This window comes from Myiozetetes cayanensis, unplaced genomic scaffold, assembly GCF_022539395.1.
Source record: "Myiozetetes cayanensis isolate MyiCay16 unplaced genomic scaffold, myiCay2020 scf40, whole genome shotgun sequence".
In the NCBI taxonomy this organism is placed as follows: Eukaryota; Metazoa; Chordata; class Aves; order Passeriformes; family Tyrannidae; genus Myiozetetes; species Myiozetetes cayanensis.
In genome coordinates, this window is record NW_026087632.1 from 104142 (window position 1) to 128008 (window position 23867).

At 45.5% G+C, this 23867-nt stretch overlaps 1 protein-coding gene across 2 annotated transcripts in view; it reads left to right on the forward strand.

Moving 5' to 3' along the window:
* FBLN2 (fibulin 2) overlaps positions 1–23867 on the forward strand; it is a 101454-nt gene that overhangs the window by 68153 nt on the left and 9434 nt on the right. Inside the window, exons 3-12 of one of the 2 annotated variants that reach the window (XM_050330231.1) lie at positions 1654–1765; positions 4793–4922; positions 8663–8849; positions 9887–10093; positions 12333–12449; positions 12636–12737; positions 14064–14198; positions 19115–19249; positions 20665–20802; positions 21096–21239. In XM_050330231.1, coding sequence (XP_050186188.1) covers positions 1654–1765; positions 4793–4922; positions 8663–8849; positions 9887–10093; positions 12333–12449; positions 12636–12737; positions 14064–14198; positions 19115–19249; positions 20665–20802; positions 21096–21239 — 1407 coding nt within the window. The remainder of the gene's footprint in view (positions 1–1653; positions 1766–4792; positions 4923–8662; positions 8850–9886; positions 10094–12332; positions 12450–12635; positions 12738–14063; positions 14199–19114; positions 19250–20664; positions 20803–21095; positions 21240–23867) is intronic. The other variant, XM_050330232.1, reaches the window with a different exon arrangement.

Genomic DNA, 23867 nt, shown 5'->3' on the forward strand with positions numbered 1-23867 from the left:
CTGTTGTTTGAAACACAGAATAACTGTTTTAAGTGCATGGCCCGCTGTGGTCCCTTCCAGCCTTCCCCACTCTGTTGTTCTGTGGCAGCAGAAATGTTTGGTAACTTGGGTCGTCTGTGCTTTTCTGAATTGTGCAGTGTGGAAGCCCAGATGTTTTGAGATGCAGCTGTTTCTAAAAATGCCTCACTTACAGAGTTATAAGTGTTACAATTTTGCAAGGAAATATTCTTTGACTTGGTACCATGTACCAAATGCAGACAGAGGGAAGGATTCAGTGAACTTTTTCATCGGTCAGGGTGTGTTGGAGGAGCTGCCATCTGATGCTGCTGTTAACACTCAGGAGGAGAGGATTTGGCTCTGGGCTCACATGGGCTGACTGCAGAGTCCTCCTGCCAACCTGAATGCAGTTCCCTGACAGATCCAAACTGTGCAAGGCCAGACCAGCAGGGCTTGGCTCCCAATTGTTAAGTTTTGTTGCCAGGTCTTGTCAGGAGAGCGTTGCATCTTCAGCAGGGCCCTTTGCAGCAGTGGCATTTTTCCTGAAGTCCTTGCAGAGAAAGTGGTTTCCCCCTCCTGCTGCAAGCAGGAGTGATTTACCTCAGGCAGAAGTGATTGGTGTAAAAACTGGCCATGGATTCTTGCAGAGAATCTTGCTGGGCCTTAGGCAAGGAGAGCTCAGTGGGGCTCCCCAAGGTCCATTGCACCCACCCATCTCCATCAACTCTGGGCTGCTTTGCTTTTCTTCCTTCTCACTGGTAACATCAAAATATGCCAGAGACCGGCCTGGAAATAGGAATAAAAGGCACAGAATGTTCCTTATATCCATGTAAATGGCTTGAAGAGGAACTGGAGCACTTCTGATGGGCCAAGGGAGAGAAGCATGTGCTGTTCCCACTCAGCACAGGGCCATGGACTCTGGAGAGTGCAGAGCCCTGTGGTCTGATAGACCATCTTCATTGTGTGCACTGACATGTAGATCAAAGTCACAGCCTGCTCTCCAGGCTCCAAACCCCCCCACTCCTGCCCAGTGTGATGTGCCCTCGTCTGTTCTCTACGGCAGCCATGTGGGATATTGCAAATTTAAGTTGTATTTCACTCTAACCTGCAAATTTACATCTTAGCTGGAAATCCACAAGGAAAATTGTGAAAATTAATGCAGCAGTTCTGGGCATCCATCTCTTTCTGTCACTGCACCCTGGTGCCAGTGTTTTACAGGAGCTCATTAGCAGAGGCAGAGTTATTTCCCCAAACCCTTTTCATTATGGTTTTAAACCAGCTGAACCCTCCAGGGCTGGGATGTGGTCAGATAATCCAGTGATAGTGAGGGCACTGTTACAGCTTGGCAACCAAGCACGATTTTACACAGGTTGTTTTTTTTTTGTTCAGAGATGTCAAATGTGGAGTTTTCTTCAAACCTCTTACGTCTTTTATTGTATGTAAAGCTCTAATTTCCTTCTGCTGTTCCTTCCTGAAAGGCATCACCGAGTGATCAGTTATATCAAGATGCTTCAGGTATCAGTTGCCTGTTTCTTTTTTTTGCATTTAACCAAATGAAATGTGGAAAGAAAGGAAAATAAAAGGCTGAACTATGGCAATTTAGAGCTAAACCCAATCCATTCCATATAAAAAACTCTGGGTGTCTGTTTTACACAGGTTCCACGAAGGAGTTGATTGAGAGCTGCTGTGGAGCTGGACAACAGTGGGCCATAGACAATGGGGAGTGCACAGAAATCCCCGTGAGTGGAACGGATGGTGACATCTGCAGGTACGTGAGGCGACCCCCAAAGTTTTGGATTTACATAAAGAACAGTCCTTTAGAAGAAATCAAATTTAATTTGTGGGATGTCCAGGAGACTGGGAACTGTTTCATTCATGGTCTGAATGATTGGCAGACTGGCAGTGTGTCGTGGCAAATTAGAAAGAAGGCTTTCCCCCTCCATTTCCCTAAAATCTCTTCTAAACAAAGCCTGTTGAGGTTTTTGCCTCTCCTGTGTGAGCAGAGGAAATTTTTTTCCCCATTCTCAGCACATTTGTGGAGTTGCAAATAAATAGAAGGGCAGAGCTTGGCTTCCCTTTGGCAATGTTAAATGTGGTGGTTAATTGTTAATTGTATCGTGAAATGGTGTGTTTATTGCCCAGGGTGAATGGCCCCTGGTTGTGGTGCCTGTGTTCAGCTGGAGGGGGGATCATCTGCCCTGAGGAGCATTCCAGGAGGGTCCCAGGTATTCCAGGTTCAGCCTGCACAGCAGGAGAAGGAGAATGGGTGCAGAGTAAGGTGGATTCAATATTCCACTGGCTGCAATTCATCCAATTCCCTTCCCCCTAGTCTGAAACAGGCCTTAGGGAGGGATGAAGGCAAAGTTACTCCAGACTCACATTCTCATTTACAGCATTGAAAAGGTTTGGCATAATCACTCTTATCAAATTGTGTATCATTATACCTTTCTGAAGTCACTGGGAGATGAAAATCCCCCCCACTGGGGTCTGGCATGGCATAACTGACACATACCAACTGTCTGTGAAGTCAAGACAGATTAAAAAATTCCAGCCTTGGCCTAAGTAGGTGCAAATCCAATGCCTTAATGAGTTGCACCTGCACATCTGAGTGCTGTGTTTAGATGAAAAAGCCAGATCCTAAATGTTTCAGTCTCTGTGAATCTATTGGGATTTAAAGGAATAAGAGATCAGGGGTTCAATTGTTTTACTTCTAAAATTTCAGTTGGGTGCCTGTTTTAAAGATTTAAACCCACCTATAAATGTTACGTCTGAAGAAAATATTTAATGTAAAAAAATATTCAAATATTTGGCCTCAGAACCTTGAGGGCAAGGACAAAAACTTGCTGCTGCCACTGGGAGATGTGCCAGTGTGCAGGGCTGGTGACCCTGCACTCATCCAACCCTGGGGCACTGTCTGGGTGCTGGAAGAAAGGCAGGTTCCTAAGTCTGCCTCTAACTCAACTATCTAAAGATGTTAAAAAGTAGAGTCATGGAATCCCAGACTGGTTTGGGTTGGAAGGGACCTTAAAGCTTCATCCACCTCCCTGCCATGGGTAGAGATACCTTCCTCTAGCCCAGGTTGCTCCAAGCCCTGTCCAGCCTTGGACACGCCCAGGGATGGGGATAGAAGATAGGTACAAATTTCAAAAATTAGCTCCTGTTCTGTCAGGATAGTTTTCTATGAATATTTGGTGTTTACAAGTGACAATCACCATGACAAAGGGTTGATCTCAGCTGAGGCAAACAAGTCAGAGAATCCCAGGATATGCTCAGTTGGAAGGGACCCACAAGGATCATCCAGTCTGACTCCTGGCCCTGCACAGGCCCAGCCCCAAGAGTCACCCCCTGTGCCCCAGAGGATCATCCAAACCCTCCTGCAGCTCTGGCAGCCCCTGGGGAGCCTGTTCAGTGCCAACCACCCTCTGGGGGAAGAACCTTTCCCTGAGATCCACCCTGAGCCTGCCCTGACACAGCTCCAGCCATTCCCTTGAGTCTTGTCACTGCTCTCTACAGAGAAGTGAAGCCTGCCCTGTGTCTGCTGTAAGTTGTTCATACAAAGGTTGCAGACTGATGTGTCTGTTGTTTCCAAATGCCCTCTTGGGGTGTTCAAATGGCAAAAAACCTTGATGTTGATGTATCTTGATGTCTCTGGACATTCATGTCCCAGCTTGGCCTCCTTCTGTTTAGAGACCACAGTCGTGGGCTGCAGGATGGACACTGGGACTGCCTGAATGAGATCACGGGCAGTAACTTGAACACTGAACTTAAACTTAAGCAAGGACAGGAAATCTTTAGATAATCAATGATAGTCAGATGTAAAAATACTCCCAGAGCTTGTACTCCCAGGCTGTGCCAGAAATGGGATGTTAGGCTTGATGAAATCTCATCTGACCCAGAATAGTCATTTTTATCTTATAATTGATATGCTTTATCATAACAGAGCAATGTTTATCTGGGTGGCTTTTGCATCAGCTGTCCCAGCACAGATCCTGCTCTTTGCTGACTCAGTGTCCCAGTCAGAGACTCACAGCAGCTTAAAACATTCACTGATCTCAACTCATTAACTCTTTCCTGAGGCAGAAATGATCTTAACCTTCTTTGAACCACCAACTCACTTCTCTGCTCTGCAAAGAGTAGGTTTGTGAAGAAGATAAAAACTAAGAGAAGATGGTTAACACTGTTCCCAATTCATTTTCTGGGGATAGAGGAGCTGAAAGTAAGCTGTGCTGATATCTAAAAAATACTAAAATGTGGCCAGTGACACTCCAGTGCTCCAGGAATTTCTCATGGCTAAATGTCTCATTTCAGAGAACATGAATCTGTAGAGATTGCAATGTTTAAGTACAGTAAATACTTTGAGCATATAAAAATGCTTCTAGTAACATTTTGTCATTTCTGCAGTCAATAATAAATTTGATTGGGTTTGGTGGTCTTTTTTTTTTTTTTTTAAATTGTTACGAAAGTTTGGATGTCTTCTATAAGAAATAATAATTACATTACTGGTACCTGAATACATTTGGGTAGTAATAATTCATTGCTCAAAAATTTGTATTTCTCCAGTTGGCAAAATTATCTTAAAGATCTTTTCTAACCTAAATGATGCTACAGAGTAAAACCAAAAGCACTGTGGGATTTTATCTGCCCTTCTGTACATGTATGAAGGAGGCACATCCCTCTTTGAATGAGAGGAATCTACCATAGACTTAAAATAGTAGTATTTTAGTATTTCAAGGAACATCTACTAAAATCCACGTAGGAATTTGACACATCCCGTGCTGTTGTATCCCCCCTGCAGGATCGCCCAGAAGCAGTGCTGCGTGTCCACGGTGCGGGAGAACAGCTGCCTGGCCGGGATGGTGGCTGCCAAGGAGGGTGACAATTGCGGCCCCGAGGACGGCGATCCCTGCACGGGCTCGTCCTACAAGGTGAGCTGCTCTGCTGCTTCCACGGGTTTCGGTGCCCTCGTCTCCTGCACTCAGCAGGAAATGTTTCTTATACAGCACAGAAAAGATAAAGTTGCAGGAATGCGGCAGGGACGTTGCGTTGTTTGCGTTAGGGTTTACAGCCCCTTTTAAAGTCTTACAGTAGTGTTGTTTTGGATTCTTTCCATCTCCATTCTGCAGACTTAACCTGCTGCACTGCTTTTGCTTCCTCACTTTGGAAGTAGCTGAATGGTACATTTTAGTTTTTATATCTGTTGTGTAGAAGAATTTAGAAAACGATGGGGCAAAACTTAATTGAAGATATAATGCAAAGCCCATTACTGGACAGTTTACTTGGCCCCAGTGTTGAATTGTGACCCCATTTTTTCAGTTAAATACAATGATGGACTAGAGGAACAAGCATTTAGATGGTGATGGAAGGTTTTGCTCATAAATAAAGGCAGCCCATTAGCCAAGGGTGCAAATCACAGACACTGAGCCACAGCCCCCGCTTGGATAAATGAGATTTGCTTTATGACAGTCAGTGGAGCCCAACCAATTTAAACCAGTTTGAAGATTCAGCAGCTTGCTTGCTCACTTGTCTTGTTTCCACCTGAAGGGTGCTTTCTGGAGTCCATTTCCCTCTGATAGTAATGTCCATGGCTAGAGCTGAGCTTCAATGCAGCTTCTGTTGTCTCAGCAGGAATCTGATTAGTTCTGTCTGTCCTGCTACATCCGTGATTCTCCCAGATAATTGTTCACTGGGAAAGCAAAATCCATGGTCATCTACTGGGGAGTTTGAGGTTTAATTAGCTATACCAGTTTCTCGTTGTCAGAACTACTGTTTATTTGGGTTTGCAGTCTATCAGTGAATTAAAAAGAGAATTTGTGCATTTGGGAGAAGGCATTAATGTTTGAAATGGGAGAGAATTGTTGTTCTTAGGTTTTCCCCATGGGTTGTTTGCATGCCAGGCAGAGCCCAAGCTGTAGAATAAGTCTGATTACAGATTCATTCCTCAGAAAGAGGTGGAGAGGGATAACTGCATCATTCCTGTCTGAAATGAAGCAAGGGACAAAATACTCTTGTGGAATGGTTCGTTCCTCATGCCAATTCCCATGGGATGTTTTCTCTTCAAGAGAAACCATTTGAAATGGTAAAGTGACTGAAGAAACAGCTTTGGTACCTGTTAGCTCATTTAGCTCTTCAGTCATTGCAGCTACTGCTTGAAAAGAAAGAATTTAAATCAATAAACATTCAGAGACTGTTGAGACTTTGTATTTCTTTTGTATTACAATATGTACCATTGTAATAGAAAATAATCAGACTTTGTATTGCCTTGTAATGCTTTGTATCACGAGAAAGATTTTCTCATTTTGTACAAAAAATACATGCTTAGGGATTTTTTTTCCTGGAGGATGGAGATAGTAAATCCACGATAGTAAATCCAGCTATGCTGGATTCCAGCAAAGACAGTTTTGAGAGGAACACAGAAAGCTGTGAACCACAGAATGGTTCTCAAGGTATGGTTCTCAACTGGAAGGTTAAAATAGTTGTATTTTCTGTTAAATCAGCTGTAGAATTCCTGTGAAGTTCAGAAAGCAATTGAGAGAAGATCAAGGCATTCAATTTTTTGCATTGTGGAAGGAACTTTTCAGCGAAAAAGCTTTTTTCCACTGGAAAATGGGACCATTTTGTTCACCTGGAAAATATGTGAACCTAAAGGTGTCTGACTGATTTAACACTCCCTATCCCACCTGCACATGGGATAAATTGGGAATCAAACCATGACTGAAAGAAGTCAGGTTCTTCAAGGCAAATATTACATATTTTATAGTGCTTTGGTAAAAAAACTTGTATTACCCTGAACTTCTATTGGGCATATTGAAGCTGAAAAAAATAGAGACAAAATTAAAAAAAAAAATACAGAAAATAGGATTTTCTTTTCATAAAATTTTGAATTTGAGGATTCTGGATTTGGGGAGGATGGAAACAGGAATTTTTTTCTAGCACAACCACAATCCATTCTAGTTGGGTTGGGGTTTTTTAATACTTCTTTTAGGAAGATGATTTAGCTCTTCAGTGTCCAAAATAATTCATCTTCCTCGGGACCTGTACTGTAAATTTTCACAAACATGTATTTGGGCACGTAAAGGCAACTCCTTCTGGCTGTGCATATTTTCAAATGTGAGTAACGTCTGCTATTTATGATATTTGGGGGTTTTTCAGGTTAGGAAGCAGGGACATAAACTGGAGCCATAAGTACTGGCTGATGTGTATTGTGTGTGAAATGCTCCAAAAACCCCAAAGCTGCAGCATTTGAGTCTTGACAGAAGTGACTTCGTGGAGGAGTTTCTGCAGATTGAGCTGTCAGTGGATGAGTTTCCCATTTCCCTACCAGAGACAGGCTCTGGTTTAATGGGACTGCCCCCCTGGGATGGCTGATCCTGAAACATGATTCCTTCCCATTTCCCTGCTCATCCAGCCTTCTCCTGCTTGCCCTCCTCAGGTGAGGGATCTCCCTCCTGGGAAGTGGGAGCTGAGTTCAATTTGCTGCTTCTCCATCCTTGCAGAGCTCAAATCATTCCCTGCTTGTCTGTGCCTGATCCTTGGCATTGGCTGAATATTTGGATAGACTGAAGTCACCTCTCTGGGTTCAGAGAGGCTGTTTTCAGTGTAGCTGCAGACTCTGAGTTACTGGAGTGGATGAGTATCAGAGGAGTTGCAGAGGGAAAGATTTTATAACTAATCTGTCTGTTATATATATATACACACACAAAAAAATGTATAAAAATACATATAGAATATATTAAAATATATAAATATAAGAGGACACTTAAATCTAAATCCAGCCAAGAATCTTCAATTCCCACATGACCCCTGCTGTCTCTGCAGCAGAGACTCCCAGCTCCTCATGTTCTCTGCTGGGTTAGGTGTCCCCTCTGCATGCACAGTACGGTCTTTCTGAATTTGATTTAATTTATCTGATGTGGTTTTGTGGCCTGACTCTGCAATGGGTTTGTATGGGACTCACTAAAGCACCACACAGGTTTTGTCTGCCACCTGCAGCAGAGCAAGAGCTGGGAGACCCCATTGCATCAACCTGTCAGCAAAGCTGCTGCTGCTTGGATGCTCTCAGGGAGGAAAAGGAAGGCAAATAGCTCATAAAATGCACCCTGGCCTTCCTCCAGCCACTGTCTCAGCAGGATGTGCCCAGCACAGCCAGGTAGTTAAAGGTCACAGCAGGTTTGCAGGGCAGTGGTGCAGAAAGAGTCTTTCCTGACGCACTGAACAGGGCTCAGATGCTGCTGATCCTCCTGTCCATGCAGGCTCTTTCCAATTCCTGTCACATCATTGCTTCCAACAGCTGACCATTTCCTGAGCTCTGATGCTAAGAGGTGTAGATCTGTGTTGTTTTCTTTATAGTATTTGTTCATAGCACACACAAACAATGGCTGTGCAAGAGCTGGGAGGAACTGGCTGTGGCACCACTCCCTCCTTGCACGTGGAGTTGCTGAAATCCCCAGCACAGCCAGGCTTTGTGTTTAGGGGGGCTGCAGTTGACCCCTCTGTGCAGGATGGCAAAAACAAGCACAAGGAAAGCTTTGATGTTTGCAGCTGTCTGAACCCAAAGTGCCTTTCCAGATGCTGAGGGAAGTGCAGATCAGTTCCAGGGTTGGTGACTCCACTGCTGCCCTGCCAGTGCTCCCAAATGCTTGTTCCTGACAGTGCCCTTCCTTTGCAGCAATGCTGTGACTGCTGCAACCTGGGCCTGAGGCTGAGGAGTGAGGGCAAAACCTGCGAGTCCAACATCAACCTGGGCTACCCCTGCAGCCACGTGATGCTGTCCTGCTGTGAGGGGGGGGACCACTTCATCCATCCAGAAATCAGAAGGCATCCTGAGCCTCTGCCAACAGTGACCCCTGAGAAGGGTAAGTGCCCCTTTATCATCTGGAGACATCACAGACAAGGTCTGTGTCTCACAAGGTCATACAGGGAGGTGCTGGAAGGAGTGGTGTGAACAGTTGCTTGGCTTCTCAGATCAAGTACAGACTTGTTCTTAAAACAGTTTCAGAAAAGCAAAGAGTATGTGGATGTTTCTGATCCTTAAACATAGAAACACAGTGATGCTGAAGAGCAGAGCCAAATCCTGGAGCCAAAGAGGCCTGACAGAGGGAACGTGGCAGATCTGGAGCTTGGAGAGCCATGGGGCTCAGCCCAAGATCACGTTCTCTCCAGCATCACTCTGTACCCACCTGTCACACACGAGTTTCATGGTAACCTCCTGCATATCTGAGGGTGCAATTTTGGTCTCTGTTCTCATGAACTAAATGTGTGTTTTCTCTTACCAACAAGGGAAAAAGGTTTATTTAAGAAAAACTGGCTGAGAGACTCGCTGAACAATTTGTTTTGGTATCACAGAAAGTCTTGTCAGACTTAGCTGGGGATGGAGAGGGATTGTGTTCAGCAGCAGTGGATAGGGCAGCCACGTCACTGCTCAGTGGCTCCCAGGCTGCTGGTGATGCTGGTACAGAAGGAGCCAATAAATTGTGGAGTTGAGAAGAGTTTCCAAACCAACTGGGTGTGTTTTTCTCCTGAAATGTGAAATGCAGTGGGGTTCTTTGGTGGGGTCCATTTCAGATGAGGCTTCAGTGTGATACCTGAGTTCAGATATCAACAGCAACAGTGTTGGCAGTCAGTGTGAAAGGGGAGCTTGTGACCTCCCAGGGTCTCCCTTTTTCTCAGTAGCTCCTGTAAAATGCCTGTCCCTCCAGCTTCACAGAGGGAGAAGGTGGATCTTCAGCACACTGGTGTTATTTCCAGGATGGGTTCATTTGCTCTATCCCTGGAGTAATTGTTTCGGGTAGCTCTGCCTTTATTTGGAGTCTATGTGACCAAACACCCCATTCTGTCCAGTGCCACTGCAAAAACACCCATCAGAGAACCGACAGGTGCTGTTCTGTTGTAGTTTCAGAGAGGGAAGAACACAATGAAGCTCTGTCCATCAGCAGTGAAGCTGAACTGTCAAACAGCCTGCCTGGAGATGACCTGGATGAGTGTCTGCTCTATGGTGGGGAGCTCTGCCAGCATTTGTGCATCAACACCGTGGGCTCCTACAAGTGCTCGTGCTTCCCAGATTTCACCTTGCAGGACGATGGGACCAGCTGCTCTCCAGGTGAGAACGTGGGCAGGGAATATCTTTGTGCCACCTGCATTGATCTACCAAGCTTTTCTTTAGCTTCTCTGTAGTTTCTGTGAGGGTTTTTTATGGCTGTTGATGCATGGACATGTTCTGTAGAAATCCTAGAACATAAAGAAAAATAATAATTTAGGGAATGTAATTATGCTGTATTTTTATGTGTTGGTGATGTGAGCTCAGGGTGATGTTTCCTGTGTTCAGATCGAGTGTCTGCACTTTTCAGAGGAGGATTTCTGAAGGTTTTTTAATGAATTATCTTTTCTTCTCAGAGTAATTTTCTATTTCACAGTTAGGTTTCCTCTAGATAAACTTAACCCAGTTCAGACGGACAGCATTGCTTCCTGAGCTTTGATTTTTATCTAAAATCATTAACATCTTTCAGTGCTAACAAACTCTAAATTTATCTAGTGTGGTGGAAGTCTGGAAAAGAAAGTCTATTGTGCCGTAATGGTTTTGATGTCTGGAGTTCTCCAGTGGCAGGATTTCAAATCAGATAAGCCGAAAAGTTGAAACCTTATATTAGTTACAAGTGCTTTCAGTTATTTAACGAGCAAACCCAGTGATTCCATCCAATGCCAGAATTCCTTAGGCTTCCCAGCTCTCTGCCCAAGCCAAACAATGAGCATGTGTTAAGTCATCCTTCTCGACGTGGTGTTACATCAGCGATGCCTTCGACTGTTCCTGTGGCAGCTGTCTGCTCTCTTGTTTGAATTAAAGCTTTGGGGAAGGAACCTAATCCAAAAGGGGCAAAGGAAAAGCTTCTTATTTTAGCTCTGCAAAATTTGGCTCACCTGGAGCGGGTGTGTGCTGTTGTTTGGCTTCCTTTGCTTTGCTTTGCTTTGCTTTGCTTCCCCCCCCACCAGCTGGTGGTGCAGATTTGGGTGAAGACATCCTGTTGTCCTCTCAGGGTTCCTGCAGATCTGCTGGTCTGTGGTGCCCGTGGCTGTGCCAAGAAGTGTGGAGGGATTTGCAGAGCTCAGCTGGGGTAGAAACCTGTGATGAGGGGAGAGGACTGTGCGTGGGACACCGGAGATGGATGGGAGGAGCCAGGGTTGGTCATTGCTGGGTCATTCCTGGGTCAAATTAAGGGCAGGTTTGGGTTGGATCTCAGGGAAAGGTTCTTCCCCCAGAGGGTGGTTGGCACTGAACAGGCTCCCCAGGGCAGTGGGCACAGCCCCAAGGCTGCCAGAGCTGCAGGAGGGTTTGGATGATGCTCTGGGGCACAGGGGGTGACTCTTGGGGATGGGCCTGTGCAGGGCCAGGAGTTGGACTGGATGATCCTTGTGGGTCCCTTCCAACTCAGCATATCCTGGGATTCTGTGACTCTCTGAACCTCACTGGTTACACTTGGCTAAACCACCTGTGCTCTGCCTGGCCTTTTATTTCTCATTTTTCCCCTCTGTGTTTGCCCATCTCTGGCATTTCTGGGGAAATCCCTCAGGCTGTGCCACAAGCAGATGATTTTGTTTGTGCCACAGCCCACTGTATGTCTGTGGTGACTTTGTGGTTTGTTTTTTTTTTCATGAAATCACTCTTCCCATACCCCAAACCTGCACTGCAATCACTCTCATTCATTTCACGTTGTCACTCTTTGGTGCTCACACTTTGCTCTGGGTGACACTTGAACTTGAGTCAGTGGGAACAGGACACCTCCCTGTTTAGGAAGAGTTCAGCCTTATGGATTTAGGCTTCTATTTTGGTGATATTGATAAACTGGATTACTCTTATTGATGTAACAGAGCTCTTTTTTTTTGTCCTGATACCTTTAACATTGCTGTCTGCTGGAAATCTTAATGACAGACAGCAGCTGTCATGTTTTCCCCTTGGCTGTACAAAAGTCATTCCAAAGTGTCCTGTGCTTGTAAAGGTGAGTGTCTGCTGTTCATCTGTGCTGAAATAGGATGGACAGAATAAGGTCAAAGGCTTGGTTTGGGTTTGGATTTTTTTCCCATCAAACACTGAATGGAAGACAGCCACTGTATTTACAGTACAGCAGAGATTTTTAAAAATATAATTATCACTTCCTGGTTTATTCAGGTGTTGCAATGTTTTCCTCCACAGAAGTTGTTTTTCAGCCAGGCTGCCTGATCTGCAATCCGTGATGTTGTTTCCTCCTCCAAACCACGATGGGGGTGGATGGATGGGGCCAGGCCCCTTGCCATGTGGAGTGGGGATGGTGCTGTCCCTGACCCTCTCTGCCTCCCTTGCCTTACAGATCCTGACAGGGCACAGGTGACAAGGCTGGAAGCTGAAGCCACCATCCCTCCAGTAGCCTCTCCCTCTCAGCCCATCCTGGTGGTGTCCTTACAGGAGGAGCAGGACAAGTGCAAAGGTGGGTGGAGGGTGGCACAGCGGGGTTTGGGTGCCAGGGAGGGTTCTCAGGAGTGATTAGGGCTGTGGGTCACGTTGTTTACAAGCTGCATTCCCGGTGGGCAAAGCTGGGAGTGGTTTTGGGACCTGGAGGTGTCCCAAACTGCTGTGGGTGCTGATCTGTGGTCTGTCCTTGTGCCCCATGCAGATAACGGCCCCTGCAAGCACCTCTGCAATGTGGTGGAAGGAGAGGCCGTGTGCTCCTGCCTGGCTGGGTACACCCTCATGGCTGACGGGGTGTCCTGTGAGGGTAAGTGCTCTGGGCTCACCACAGAGAGGTGCTTTTAGCTCTCACCCCCCTGGCTGTCCCTCTAAGGGCTCCTCATTTTCAGTGCTGTGAGCTGCAGTGGCAGTGCAGAGACCGAGGAATCGCAGATCTGCTCCACAGATAACTCCTGGAGCACAGAGTGCTGATACCTGGGGACTTCAGGTGAAGGCAAGCCTGGATTTGTGCTCTTTTCCTCTGACATTCCAGGCTTTTTTCCCAGCCCTCTTGGTTTCTCTTCCCACTGCCATTCCTCCCCAGGGCCTGTCTGCACAGCTATGGACACAGCTTTTCTCCCTGGAGCAGTGAGCAGCACGGGGCCAGGTTTGCTGTCCTGGGGGACCCCCAGAGCCACAGCCCTGCCTGGCATCTGCCTTGTTGGGGTTTATTCCCTCTTGCCTTGAAAAGCTGAACTCAGGGAGGTTTCACAGCCACGGGAGCTGGTCCAGCTCCAGCTGTTCCACTTGCCACTGGAGCTCAGCCCTGCACAGTGATGAGCAGTGAATTCCAAAGCTGCACCGTGACCATTCACATGACAGAAATTTTAAATGGACATGTTGGAGCAGTGACAAGGGATGTGTTTGCCCAGAGAAGATCTGGGGGTCAGAAGCAATGCCCTGTGACACACCTTAATTATAAATCTCTAAGTATGGGAGCAATAACAGTGAAATGCAGGGAGAAGCTCCCGATGCTCAGAATTGCTCACAAATGATCCACATCCCTCTTAATCTCAGGTCTTATTGAATTACAAATCATTTTCATGAAATTCTGGACAGTCTGGGAAGAAAATGGGATTTTAATATCACCAGATGAAATATTCACAGTGCAGTGCTTACTCAAGTGTGGTGGAAGCTAATTTGATTAATTAATGTCGGAATCAAAAGGGGCATTTGAAGGCAATCATTTTCCTACAGGAAATGAAAAAATTTATAAATGTCAGTGGAAGCAGTGAGTTGAAATTGTAGCAAGGGGCATTCCTAATCTAAATTACAGCAAGGATGTGATGGTAAGGGTGCACTGGAACAGTGTGCACTGGCTCTGTGGGACTGCCTGCCTGCTTCTAAGGATGTTTCCTTCTGGCACGACGAAAGTGTCGGGGTGTGAGCAAGGACCAGCTGATCTCCGAGGGGTTATTCCTCATTCCAGCCCTGTTTTCAGTGTAACACTGCATTTATTACAGCCTGGTGCTGGTGTGGAGGCTCCAGCACACTTCATTCAGACATGTCCAGCGTGAAAGAACTGTTGTTTCATTTCGGCAATTGTTCTAATAGAACTCTGTTTTTCCCTTTTGGCTGCCCCGTGCTGGTGTAGATTTGGATGAGTGCCTGACAGGTGCTTGTTCCAGCGGACAGTTTTGTGAGAACACACTGGGATCGTTCTCCTGTGTCAGCCACAGTGGGATGTGTGCAGAGGGCTTTATTCTCAACAGGCATAGGAATTGTGTTGGTAAGAAGAGAGGTCTGGGCCGTTCACCACAACATCATAATTCTCCATGCTCTGCAACGCATTCAAACCATTTGTGCTCCAAGGCCATCCTTGCATATGACATTTCAATCCCAGTTAGTGGAAACACATGTGCACCATTTGCTCAGCCACTCCACCTCATGAGTCCTCTGCTATTTGGCTCCTTCCCCAGCGGTACATCCTTGGGTCACAGATAACTCTATGCACAGCCAGGGGTGTTGATGACCACAGCAACACTGAAAAATTCTCTAAAAAACAGAGAATTGGTCTCTCTGGACACTGTCAATGCTTCCCAGGCATCATGGAACAACCAGACTGCAGAAACACAGCTCAAGGGATCTGCGTGAGGCCGGGCAGTGGAAAGGATCCACTCCAAAGGGATGGGATTCTAAACTTCACATCAGTCCTTTGTTGATTCTGGCACAGATTTCTTTGTGTGAAAGTCAAAGATGCATTGTGATTCTGCTGCATCATCCCTGCTGGTTGAGTCCATCTGAGAAACCAATCGATCTTTGCAGGTGTATTTACGAGGATTTAATTTTTTCCCAGCAGCCAAGGCCTGAGCTCATGAAATAGTTTCTCTTTTGGGCTCTTTTCTAGAGGCTGGTTTAGGAGGCACCTGAGCTGCAGCAGTGCTGCCTGGAAAAACAGAGCACCTGGAGACCTCAAGTCATTTATGAGAGCAGCAGTGCCTGTGACTATAATGTCATGTGTGAATGCATGTGCCTTCTTCCCTCCCTGTCCTCCTCCTGATGTTTAGAACATTGTTTTTCTCACCATCACAGCTTTGGTTTTGGTCTGTCTTTAAAGCTCTGTGACCTCACCTCATTAATGAGCACCATGTGGCCTGTGGGCACGAGCAGGAAAATTTTCTGCAGTGTCAGGGTCCAGAGAAGAAATGTGATTTACCACCTTCTGGGTTTTCCTTAACTAATCAAAATTACATTTTTAATTCTTTTTATTATTAGTAATATTTGTTTTGAAATCGGAGATACTGGCAAGTGTGGAAAACTAATGAGATGATGTGGTTTAAATGGAATGGCTGAGAGCACAACACAGGGAGGCAGGAGGCCTTTCAGAGGCAGAATCAGGCTGTGAGCTGGAGGGTTCTGCTGCATCCACCAGGTAAGCAGCTGCAGGAACTGCCCCTCCTCGTGTTCTGCCTCTGAGTCTTGCCACTTCATTCCCTGATGTTTTCCCAGCACTTTGCAGGAAGGACAGATGTGTCCTTTTCCACAGCCTTTTGAAGCTCACCCAGTGCATGTGTGTCTGCACATTGGCAGGAGCTGCTCTGGCAGGTGCCAAGAGCTTCCCTTTATTCACTTTCTTCCTCTCCCCCATGACATTATGGCAGAGGTTTATTATGACCAAGATAAACCTCAGGCACTGCTCTCATTTGTGAAGCTGAAAGACCCTTTTCTCCCTCACTAAATACTAAATACTCTGTGTTCCCCTAATGCAAGTGAGTTTTCACAGGTACCCTTTCAAACAATCCAGAAAACTTGGAAATTTCTCTTCCTCCTTTTTGGATGGATCCACTCTGTGTGCTCCCTGCTGGTATCCAGCTCTGCTTTGAGGGTGGTGCCAGGAGAACATTTGCAGTACTGAACATTTTTTCCTACTTTCCCAGTCCAAGGGGAAAGCCACAAGCACACTGTGGTTTGTGTTTTGTTTGCTGTCTCATTCTCTGAGGTGTCCTTTTCCCAGCCTGGCTGCCTTTGGGCCACACCTCGAGCAGTCTCACACACCACGAGGAAACCCTTGCTAATGTGTTTGCAAAATCTCGTTGGTTTAATGATGTTACTCTTTGAGTATTTTAGGGATGAGGAGGAACAGTCTTGGCACAGCAGCAAACCAGCAGCTAACCTTTTATCCGTTGAATTTCCTTTAGCCAAACTGTGGAATTCCAGATATCCAGGATCCCTGAAAGCCAGCCATGCACAGTGAGGAGTCACCAGCTGTTTAAGTAGCTCCCACCCCCCACCTTGGTGTCACTTTGAGAGCAGATATTCAGATGCCTCCAGGCTGGAAAGCTCCACGTTCTCCAGAGATAAGAGCCAGGCTGGATGTTGTTTGTGGGAATTGCTTTTCCTGGTGGCTTTCAGGCAGAGTCATTACCACCACCCACTTACACACTGACTGTTTTACTCCTTTCTTTGCTACTCCCATCTCAGTTTCCCCTCCTGACAGAGGGAGCAGCGAGTTGGCCACGTTATCCCTGAACTTTAGGGCTGTGCAGAATAACCACGTGCCTAAATCACACAGATCTATCCCATAAAACAAATAGATCTGAAGCAATTTGAAGGAGGAAAAAAAAAAAAAAGGATAAACTAGAGATGCAGGGCAAGAAAAGCCTCCATTTCACATCTTAATAGAACGGGCATAAAAATTCATTTCAACATCAAACTACATATTGAAACAAATAGCACGAGGTAAATGTTGATATTCCTGATGCCAGCAACAGATGGGTCAGGGATCGTGGGTATGGTGCTGTTTGCATCAACAGTTCCTGGGAAAAAAAAGGAGGCATTACATGATTCCATTTCATCCTGGGTTTTGCTGACATAAAGCAAGGAATTAATGAAGTTGCTGCCACACACATGACTGTGGAGATTTTTCCAAATTAACCTTGTGACTTGTTTTTAATATGGTACTGAATTATTTTTCCTCTTATTCTTGGTTTGGTTTTTTTTTTTAAACAAATATCATCTTACCTACCTCACAGTCTTAATTGGGTTGGATGAAGACTACAGCTGGTCCAGTGCTGGAATGAACTGTGTTCCTAACTGAAAACAGAACTCCTGTCATTCCTGGTGCTCTGGCAGGCATCTCATTGGTTTGTTGGGTTGGCTTCCAGGACTGAAGAGACCCAGATTATGGGCACTGTAGATTTTATAGAACATGTTTGTTTAATGAACTGGAAAGGAGGTTTGGTGAGCTGGCAGCTGCTCTGATCTCAGAGATGGATTCACCCCCTGTCCCTGGGCAGAGCTTTGCATGCCCGAGCCTTGCACCTCTACCCAGTTCACAGTCCTTAGGCTTTGTCAGCGTGTCACATGTGCCCAGATCTTCCACTGAAAACAAAAATTCTGGATGGAATCTGCCAGTTTCCATCACTTTGATTTCCTCAAACTCGTTCCAACCAGTTCTACCTGTTTCCTCACGTACTCCGAAATTTGCAAATTGAATCAAAAAATAGAGACAAAACATGGAACTGTATTAGATTTTTTTTTTCTGTGAAAAACCCTTCTTTTTCCACCTGCTGGTCAGGTGGAATACTTCCTCCCTTTTTGGCTGTATTTCAGACAAGCACAGTGTCCTCCTGGTGGCTGCTGTGACATCGTGCTGGACTGACTGCAGTTCACAAGATGCAGTGTGGTGTCAAAGTCTGTTTATGTGAGAGGTCTTTTTCTGGTTTGCAAAAAAGATAATCTCATACCTGTGGTAGAGAGGCTTGCACTGTGTTGGGTGCCATTAGGTGGGTTATCAATAGCTGATTTTTTTCTCAACAATTAACTAATAAATCTCAAATTTATTTAAGAATCAGTTCTAGTGAGGTGGGAGGGTTCTGCCACAGTACCTGATATTCTACTCCCAGTGTGAGGGAATTTTTGTTTGTGTGTTTTGACTGTGGGTTCACCCATGAGAATATTGCTCCTTACTCTTCATCCTCATGTATAGAATCTGCACTGGGAGGACAGAACCCTGCAGAAACTTTGGTACCCCTCTTCATCTGTTTGGTAGAAAACAAGCTGAGATGTTTTTTTGAAGACAAAAAGCTTTTTAAAAAAATGGCTTTTCCTGTTTTCATGCTCCACGGAAGAAGTCAGATATCTGATGTACTTATCTGAGAACGAGGTTCTACAGCCAAAATGAGAATCTGATTTAAACAATACTTGCTTTATTGTGTAGGATAATAACAGCTTCATGCACAGAGCAGCCAGATGACTGGCAATGGCTCTGGTCACATTTGGCTTTTGTTAGCTCTGGAAATTCTCCTGAGCTGACACAGAGCTGGGAACATGGGAGAGATTTTTTGTGGAGATTGGCAAGAAAGTTTCTCTTCCCAGTCTCTGCCCCTTTTTGTTACTTCCAGGTATTTGCTCATCATGCTGTTCCAGCTTTCATTATTAACATCAGCAAAACCTGAATTTGAGATGATTTCAGCCCAGCCTATCAAAGGTGTTTCATATTCCTTTCCTAATTGCCCTCTGCTCTGCAACCTTGTGTTTAAGTGATTTTTTTTTTAAAAAAAGAACTTTTCCCCTACTCCACCTGCTGAAATCATATCTCTTTAAAGATTGAAATAGGAATTTGCAATTTGATTGAGCCCCCAGGGTTCCTCTCTCCCTGTGTTCTTGCTATCCAGTTCTAATTTCTTTGGGAAATTGGGGGTTGGATTCCTCCCCCTCAGCAGGGCAGGCAGCTTCAGAACCCATCTCTTGCAGCAGTTCCACCCCAGCAGCTCCTGCCTGGCCTGGAGCAGCAGGACTGATAAATAGCCTGGGCTGTGAGAAGCTGGTGGGGAGCAAAAAGCATCAATCACTTTTTCATTCAGTTGTCCGGGGGGTTCCCATCCAGTAAATCCAGTAACCCAGTGGCTGATCATCAATCCTCTGCCCACCCTGCATTCAGTCAGCTCTCTCCATCCCTGTCCTCAGTGCCTGCACCATCCATTTGGGAAGAAGGGAGGAGGAGGAAATCTCCATGGGATTCGTGTGTCTTCAGTTACTCTCCAGACCTTGAGTCACTCATCAGATCTCTATAACAAAGCCTCCATTGACCATCTTTTGGAAGAAATGGTTTCACTGGAGCTCTTGACTCCTTCCAAAAGAGCAGGAAGAGGGGGATCACTTGATAAAGGCGTGGCACTGACTGGTTTAACTCTTTCTTTGCAGACATCAACGAGTGTGTGACAGAGAGACACACCTGCCAGCGCAGAGAGCACTGCGTCAACACCATGGGGTCCTTCAGGTGCCTGCAGGAGCTGAGCTGCCAGCCAGGCTATGAGCTCAAGGATGGGGACTGTGTTGGTAAGACAAGTGTTTTTTTCAGCTGTTGCAGACAGGAAAGGAAAAGGATTGCAAAGGATTTTGTTGTTGCTGCTCTGGGATACGAGGCTTGTGGCTAACAAAGGCATCGTGCAAGTGTTGGGCTTTGTAGGCCCCTTCTGTCCATTCATTTATTTGAAATAGTTTCCAGTCATAACTATAAATTATTTAGGAAATGAATGAAACCTTTGTGAACTAGGATTTGCCTTGTTTTTAAGGTGTCAGGGAGAGAATTCCCTGATGGAGAAATTCTGCCTGGCTCCTGTGTTCAGGAGGGCTGTCTGCACTTATTTACACTTGGAATGGTCGTGGGGTGAAGAAGTTATTCTGCATCTGCCCCTTCTTGGGCTCTGGAGGTGTCTAACAGGGCAGGGAACATCAGCCCTCCCAGCAGCAGCTGCTGTGCAGCTCAGGAGTGGGCAGGGCTCCCTGCCCTGCCTTCCAGGCACAGCCAGTGCTATTTACTCCTGAATTTTCACCCAGTTCCCTGACAGCTGGAGTAAGAGATGCCCAAGGGGAGAGCTTAGCCTTTGACAAGGAGCATGAGGTCATAAACCAGAAATTATCAGCAATCTCCCTGGCATAAGTAAAGCTTGGTTTGCTTAAAGAGGCTGTTGTCTCTTCCTAAAGCATTTCTAACATTTATTACTGATTTAATTTACTTTCTAGCCTTAAAGTTAGATTATAGGGGATTATAAGATTTACAAATTGTTTTCAAGTAGCCTGTAAATGAATGACTTATAGGAAAGGCTAAAATTTCAGAACCACTCTATGACAAATTGCCTACAGATAACTATTGAATTTTATTTTATTTATTTGAAACTTGCAGGAAGTGTTTTCAACGTCTCTCGAAAGCAAACACTTGAGTTGGTGAACGTAATTTGAGAAATAATTTCATATACTTAATAAAAAGTAAGAAAGTTGTGGTGGGCTCTGGCTGCAAAGTAAGAAAAGAAGCAAAATTTGTTACTAATATTACTGCCTCATTTAGATTCTTTCAGCATAGTTTTCAGAGCTGGGTAAGTGGGTTTTGTGTGTTCCTCATTCCTGAGGGATATGAGGAATAAGAACCCATTTTGCTTAGGAAAAGACAGTGCTACATATTTTATCCTGAGCACCTTATTCCTGGTTTTAACAGGGATCTTTAGGATTTTCAAACTGCAGGTATTTTGGTATTTGTGGGTTACAAGAGATGCTGCAAACGAGGCATGGGACCTGAGTCAAATTAGCTGACAAATCCTGAAGCCTGTGCTGAAGTGCATGTCCAAAACCTCAGATCTCCCACTGGCAACAGGTGTCTGGTTTAAACAGTGCTTTCTGGAAGTTAGCTAGTCCTGAAGATTGCTGAAGGCTGGAGCTCAGCTAATCCCAGTCCGCTGTTCTGGTCTGATTAACAGATATCGATGAGTGTGAGAGAGGAACTCACAGCTGCAAAGTCAACTTTGTTTGTCAGAACACAGAAGGGTCCTTCTACTGCGAGTCAAAGCAGCGCTGCATGGATGGGTTTCTGCAAGACCCCGAGGGAAACTGTGTTGGTAGGTGTGAGCAGAGGGTGTTTGCAACTCCTGGGCCTTTCAGCCTGTCCAGGGGGGGTATATTGACCCCTTGTATATGTGGTTTTCCTCAAACCCTGCTATGAATTTAATGTCAATGTTGCTGTCCTTTTAAAGTTGTAGCACTTGAAAGTCTTCCCCCAGCAGACCTTCCTCAGCCTTATCTCTGGAGCACAGGAAGCCGAAACGAAGGAAAAAGAAGTGGCAGTTGGAAGAAAACGGGCTAGAAAGGTTAACTAGCATCTCTCACCATTCTAATTAATTCTCTTCACCAGATATTAACGAGTGCACATCCCTCCCTGAGCCCTGTAAGCCAGGATTCAACTGCATCAACACAGTTGGGTCTTACACGTGCCAGAGGAACATGCTGAGCTGCAGCAGAGGGTACCACTCCAACGAGGACGGCACCCGCTGCGTCGGTAAGGGGGGCTCGGGGTCTGCTCGGGGCCCTCTCCCAGGAAAAAGTGCATTTCAGTTCTAAAAGGAGGGGTTTTGGGTTACCTCCAGGTTCCCAAGGGTGTTTGAGGAATGGGAATTTGCTGTCCCAGCAGCTCGGGGATTTGTTCGCACTGATGTCTGATTGCTCCATGGGTTCCTCCTGGCACGCTGGTTCTGACTGCAGATGGGATTCACTGGCTTCTATTTTGGAGTGAATGGGATTCAGTTACTTTTTAGACTCGTGCTGTCAGTCAAAACCATGGTCCCTTGCTGTCCTTTGCAGCCCCTCACCCTGAGTGGTGTGATCTGCAGCAAACACTGAGTCTGTGTTCTCACAGGAGCAGCACCAAGTGGATCTTCTTTGTAGGGCTGTGAATGGTGTTCCCCATTACATCCACTTGTGGGGATGTTTTATCCTAAACAGCCTACTTTTATGTTTTATCCTAAAAATTCCTACTTTGTGAAAAGAATTCTGAGAAGAATGAATGTATGAAATATTCATGTAGGCTGGCATGCAGCTTGATCCTGATTTGTGTTTGTTCCAATGTATTTAGGGAGTTACTGACTCAGAATAGCAGATTTTAGCTGTTATTAGCATTTGTTCTGTAAATGAGCACACGAGGCACGAAGGAAAGGAAAGCTCAGCCCTTGGTGCCCAGGGCAAGGCTGGCTGTGTGTTCTCTGGTTCCCTGTGCCATGAGTTCCACGAGGTAGGAAATCCAAAAAAAAAAAAAAAGGCACAGGAGAAAACAAAAAAGAAATTAGAAATCAGCAGTTGGGTTAGTGATGATATCCCAGTGATCTCTACCTACCTTCCCTTTGAATAAAAGGAAGGAAGGACGACAAACAAACAAAATATGCTCTGTGATGCTGCAGGTGGTTGGCAGCCATGAACTTGGTCATGACTGCAGGGAAAAACAGTGGTACAGCCAGACCCTATTTCCCCAGAAACATCTGTATTCACTTTTTTGCCCTTCATTGTGCTCAATGTCCCCTCATGGTTTTGCCCCCAGGACTATCCGGTGAGAAGGTGGGGAAGGTTTGGAAGTGGCAGAAGACAGGGACAGTTCATGTGTGTAACTGAGGAAACTGAGAAACCTTCCTAATACAGCTCTGGGGTTGTGCTTCATAAATTTGGGGGCAGTGCAGTCTTATTTGCTGTCCTGTCATAGAGCAGCCTGCAGTATCTCAGTAGGTCCAAAGGTCCTGTCCCTCTCACTTGCTGTGAAGACAATTCTTCAGCTGCTTTCCAGCCAGGCCTGCTGGGCCAGGTGCTTGCACCTCCTGGAGTGGTGACCCTGACATTGTTTTTAGGGGATCACAGTGCCAGTGTCTTCATTTCTTTCCCTGCCTTGCCATCCCTGAGCAGGACAGAAGCCCTGGCTGCAGTGGAACAGCCCTTTGCCCTGCCCTGCAGACTGCCCAGGGCAGGGCTGGAATCACCATCCCTGCAAGTGGGACATGCTTTAGTGGTGACCGTGGGGGTGGTGCTGGGCTGACAGTTGGACTTGGTGATCTTGGAGGTCTTTTCCATCCTTAACAATCCTGTGATTCCGTAATGACTGGGGCAAATCACCTTCCTAAGTTTCAAACTGATGGTGGAGAAAGAATCCAGCTTTTCTCCCCTGTTGTTCCTAAAAAAGAGTGACTATGTGCCAGTATGTGACAGAGGAGGAAACTGCCATTATTCAGACAGCATCTCTGTCTCTAAAGCAGGAGGAGACAACACAGTGCAGTGTGATTACTGATGGCCCTCTGTCTCTGCTTTAAATGGTTGACAAGGTTGTTAAGGAGCAGGTATGAGGAAGCTTCTCCAGCTTGATTTTGGCAAAACGTTTTTAATGTTAATTGGTGATTTCTCTGACTTGGCTATGTGCACTCTGTCCCTCTTGCTGGTCTGTAGCTTTTGGTATTTAGTTGGAATGGCTTTTTTTAAGTAGGCAGAGAGCACAGAGAAGAAAAAGGAAAAGCATATGGTCCTAATTTCCCCTCTCTGTGATAAAGACTAGTTTCTTTCAGGCATTACAATAGCTAATTAGATTCCTGATTCAGATTTATTCACAGTAGTAAAAACATCATCTGCACATGTTTCTCCAGCAGAACGACACTTGTAGGGTCATCTCCTCTGTTTAGAGGATTCATCTGTCTTTAAAATGTTCAGATTTTCTGATTTGGTAAACGAGTTATTAAAAGCTACCTCTTAGATTTAACTGAAAACTGCTGTAAGTATTGTGAAATACGGCACAGTTCTGAGGGGGTAATGCCCTAGAACTGATTAAAGTGTGAATGCAATGGAATATGTAATTTTGGACAAATTAATGAAGTGGTTGCACACATGAATTCATTACAAATAAAGCTGCTGCTTTACAAATTTGTATCCACATTAAAGACTTCCTTGCTTTGGTGCTACTTCTGATCTTACAAGAAAAAGAGGAGTCAGTGTTTCAGCAGAAATCTTGGAGCCTGGCAGAGATTCCTTGGGTTGGCATTCCCTGCTGTTCCTGACCCTGGGGCCAGCAGGGACTGTGTAGGTGGGAATCTGCTGAAATACTGAACAAACTATTTGTCAGTGCCCCTCATCAGGGTTGATATGATCTCCACTTTTCCAA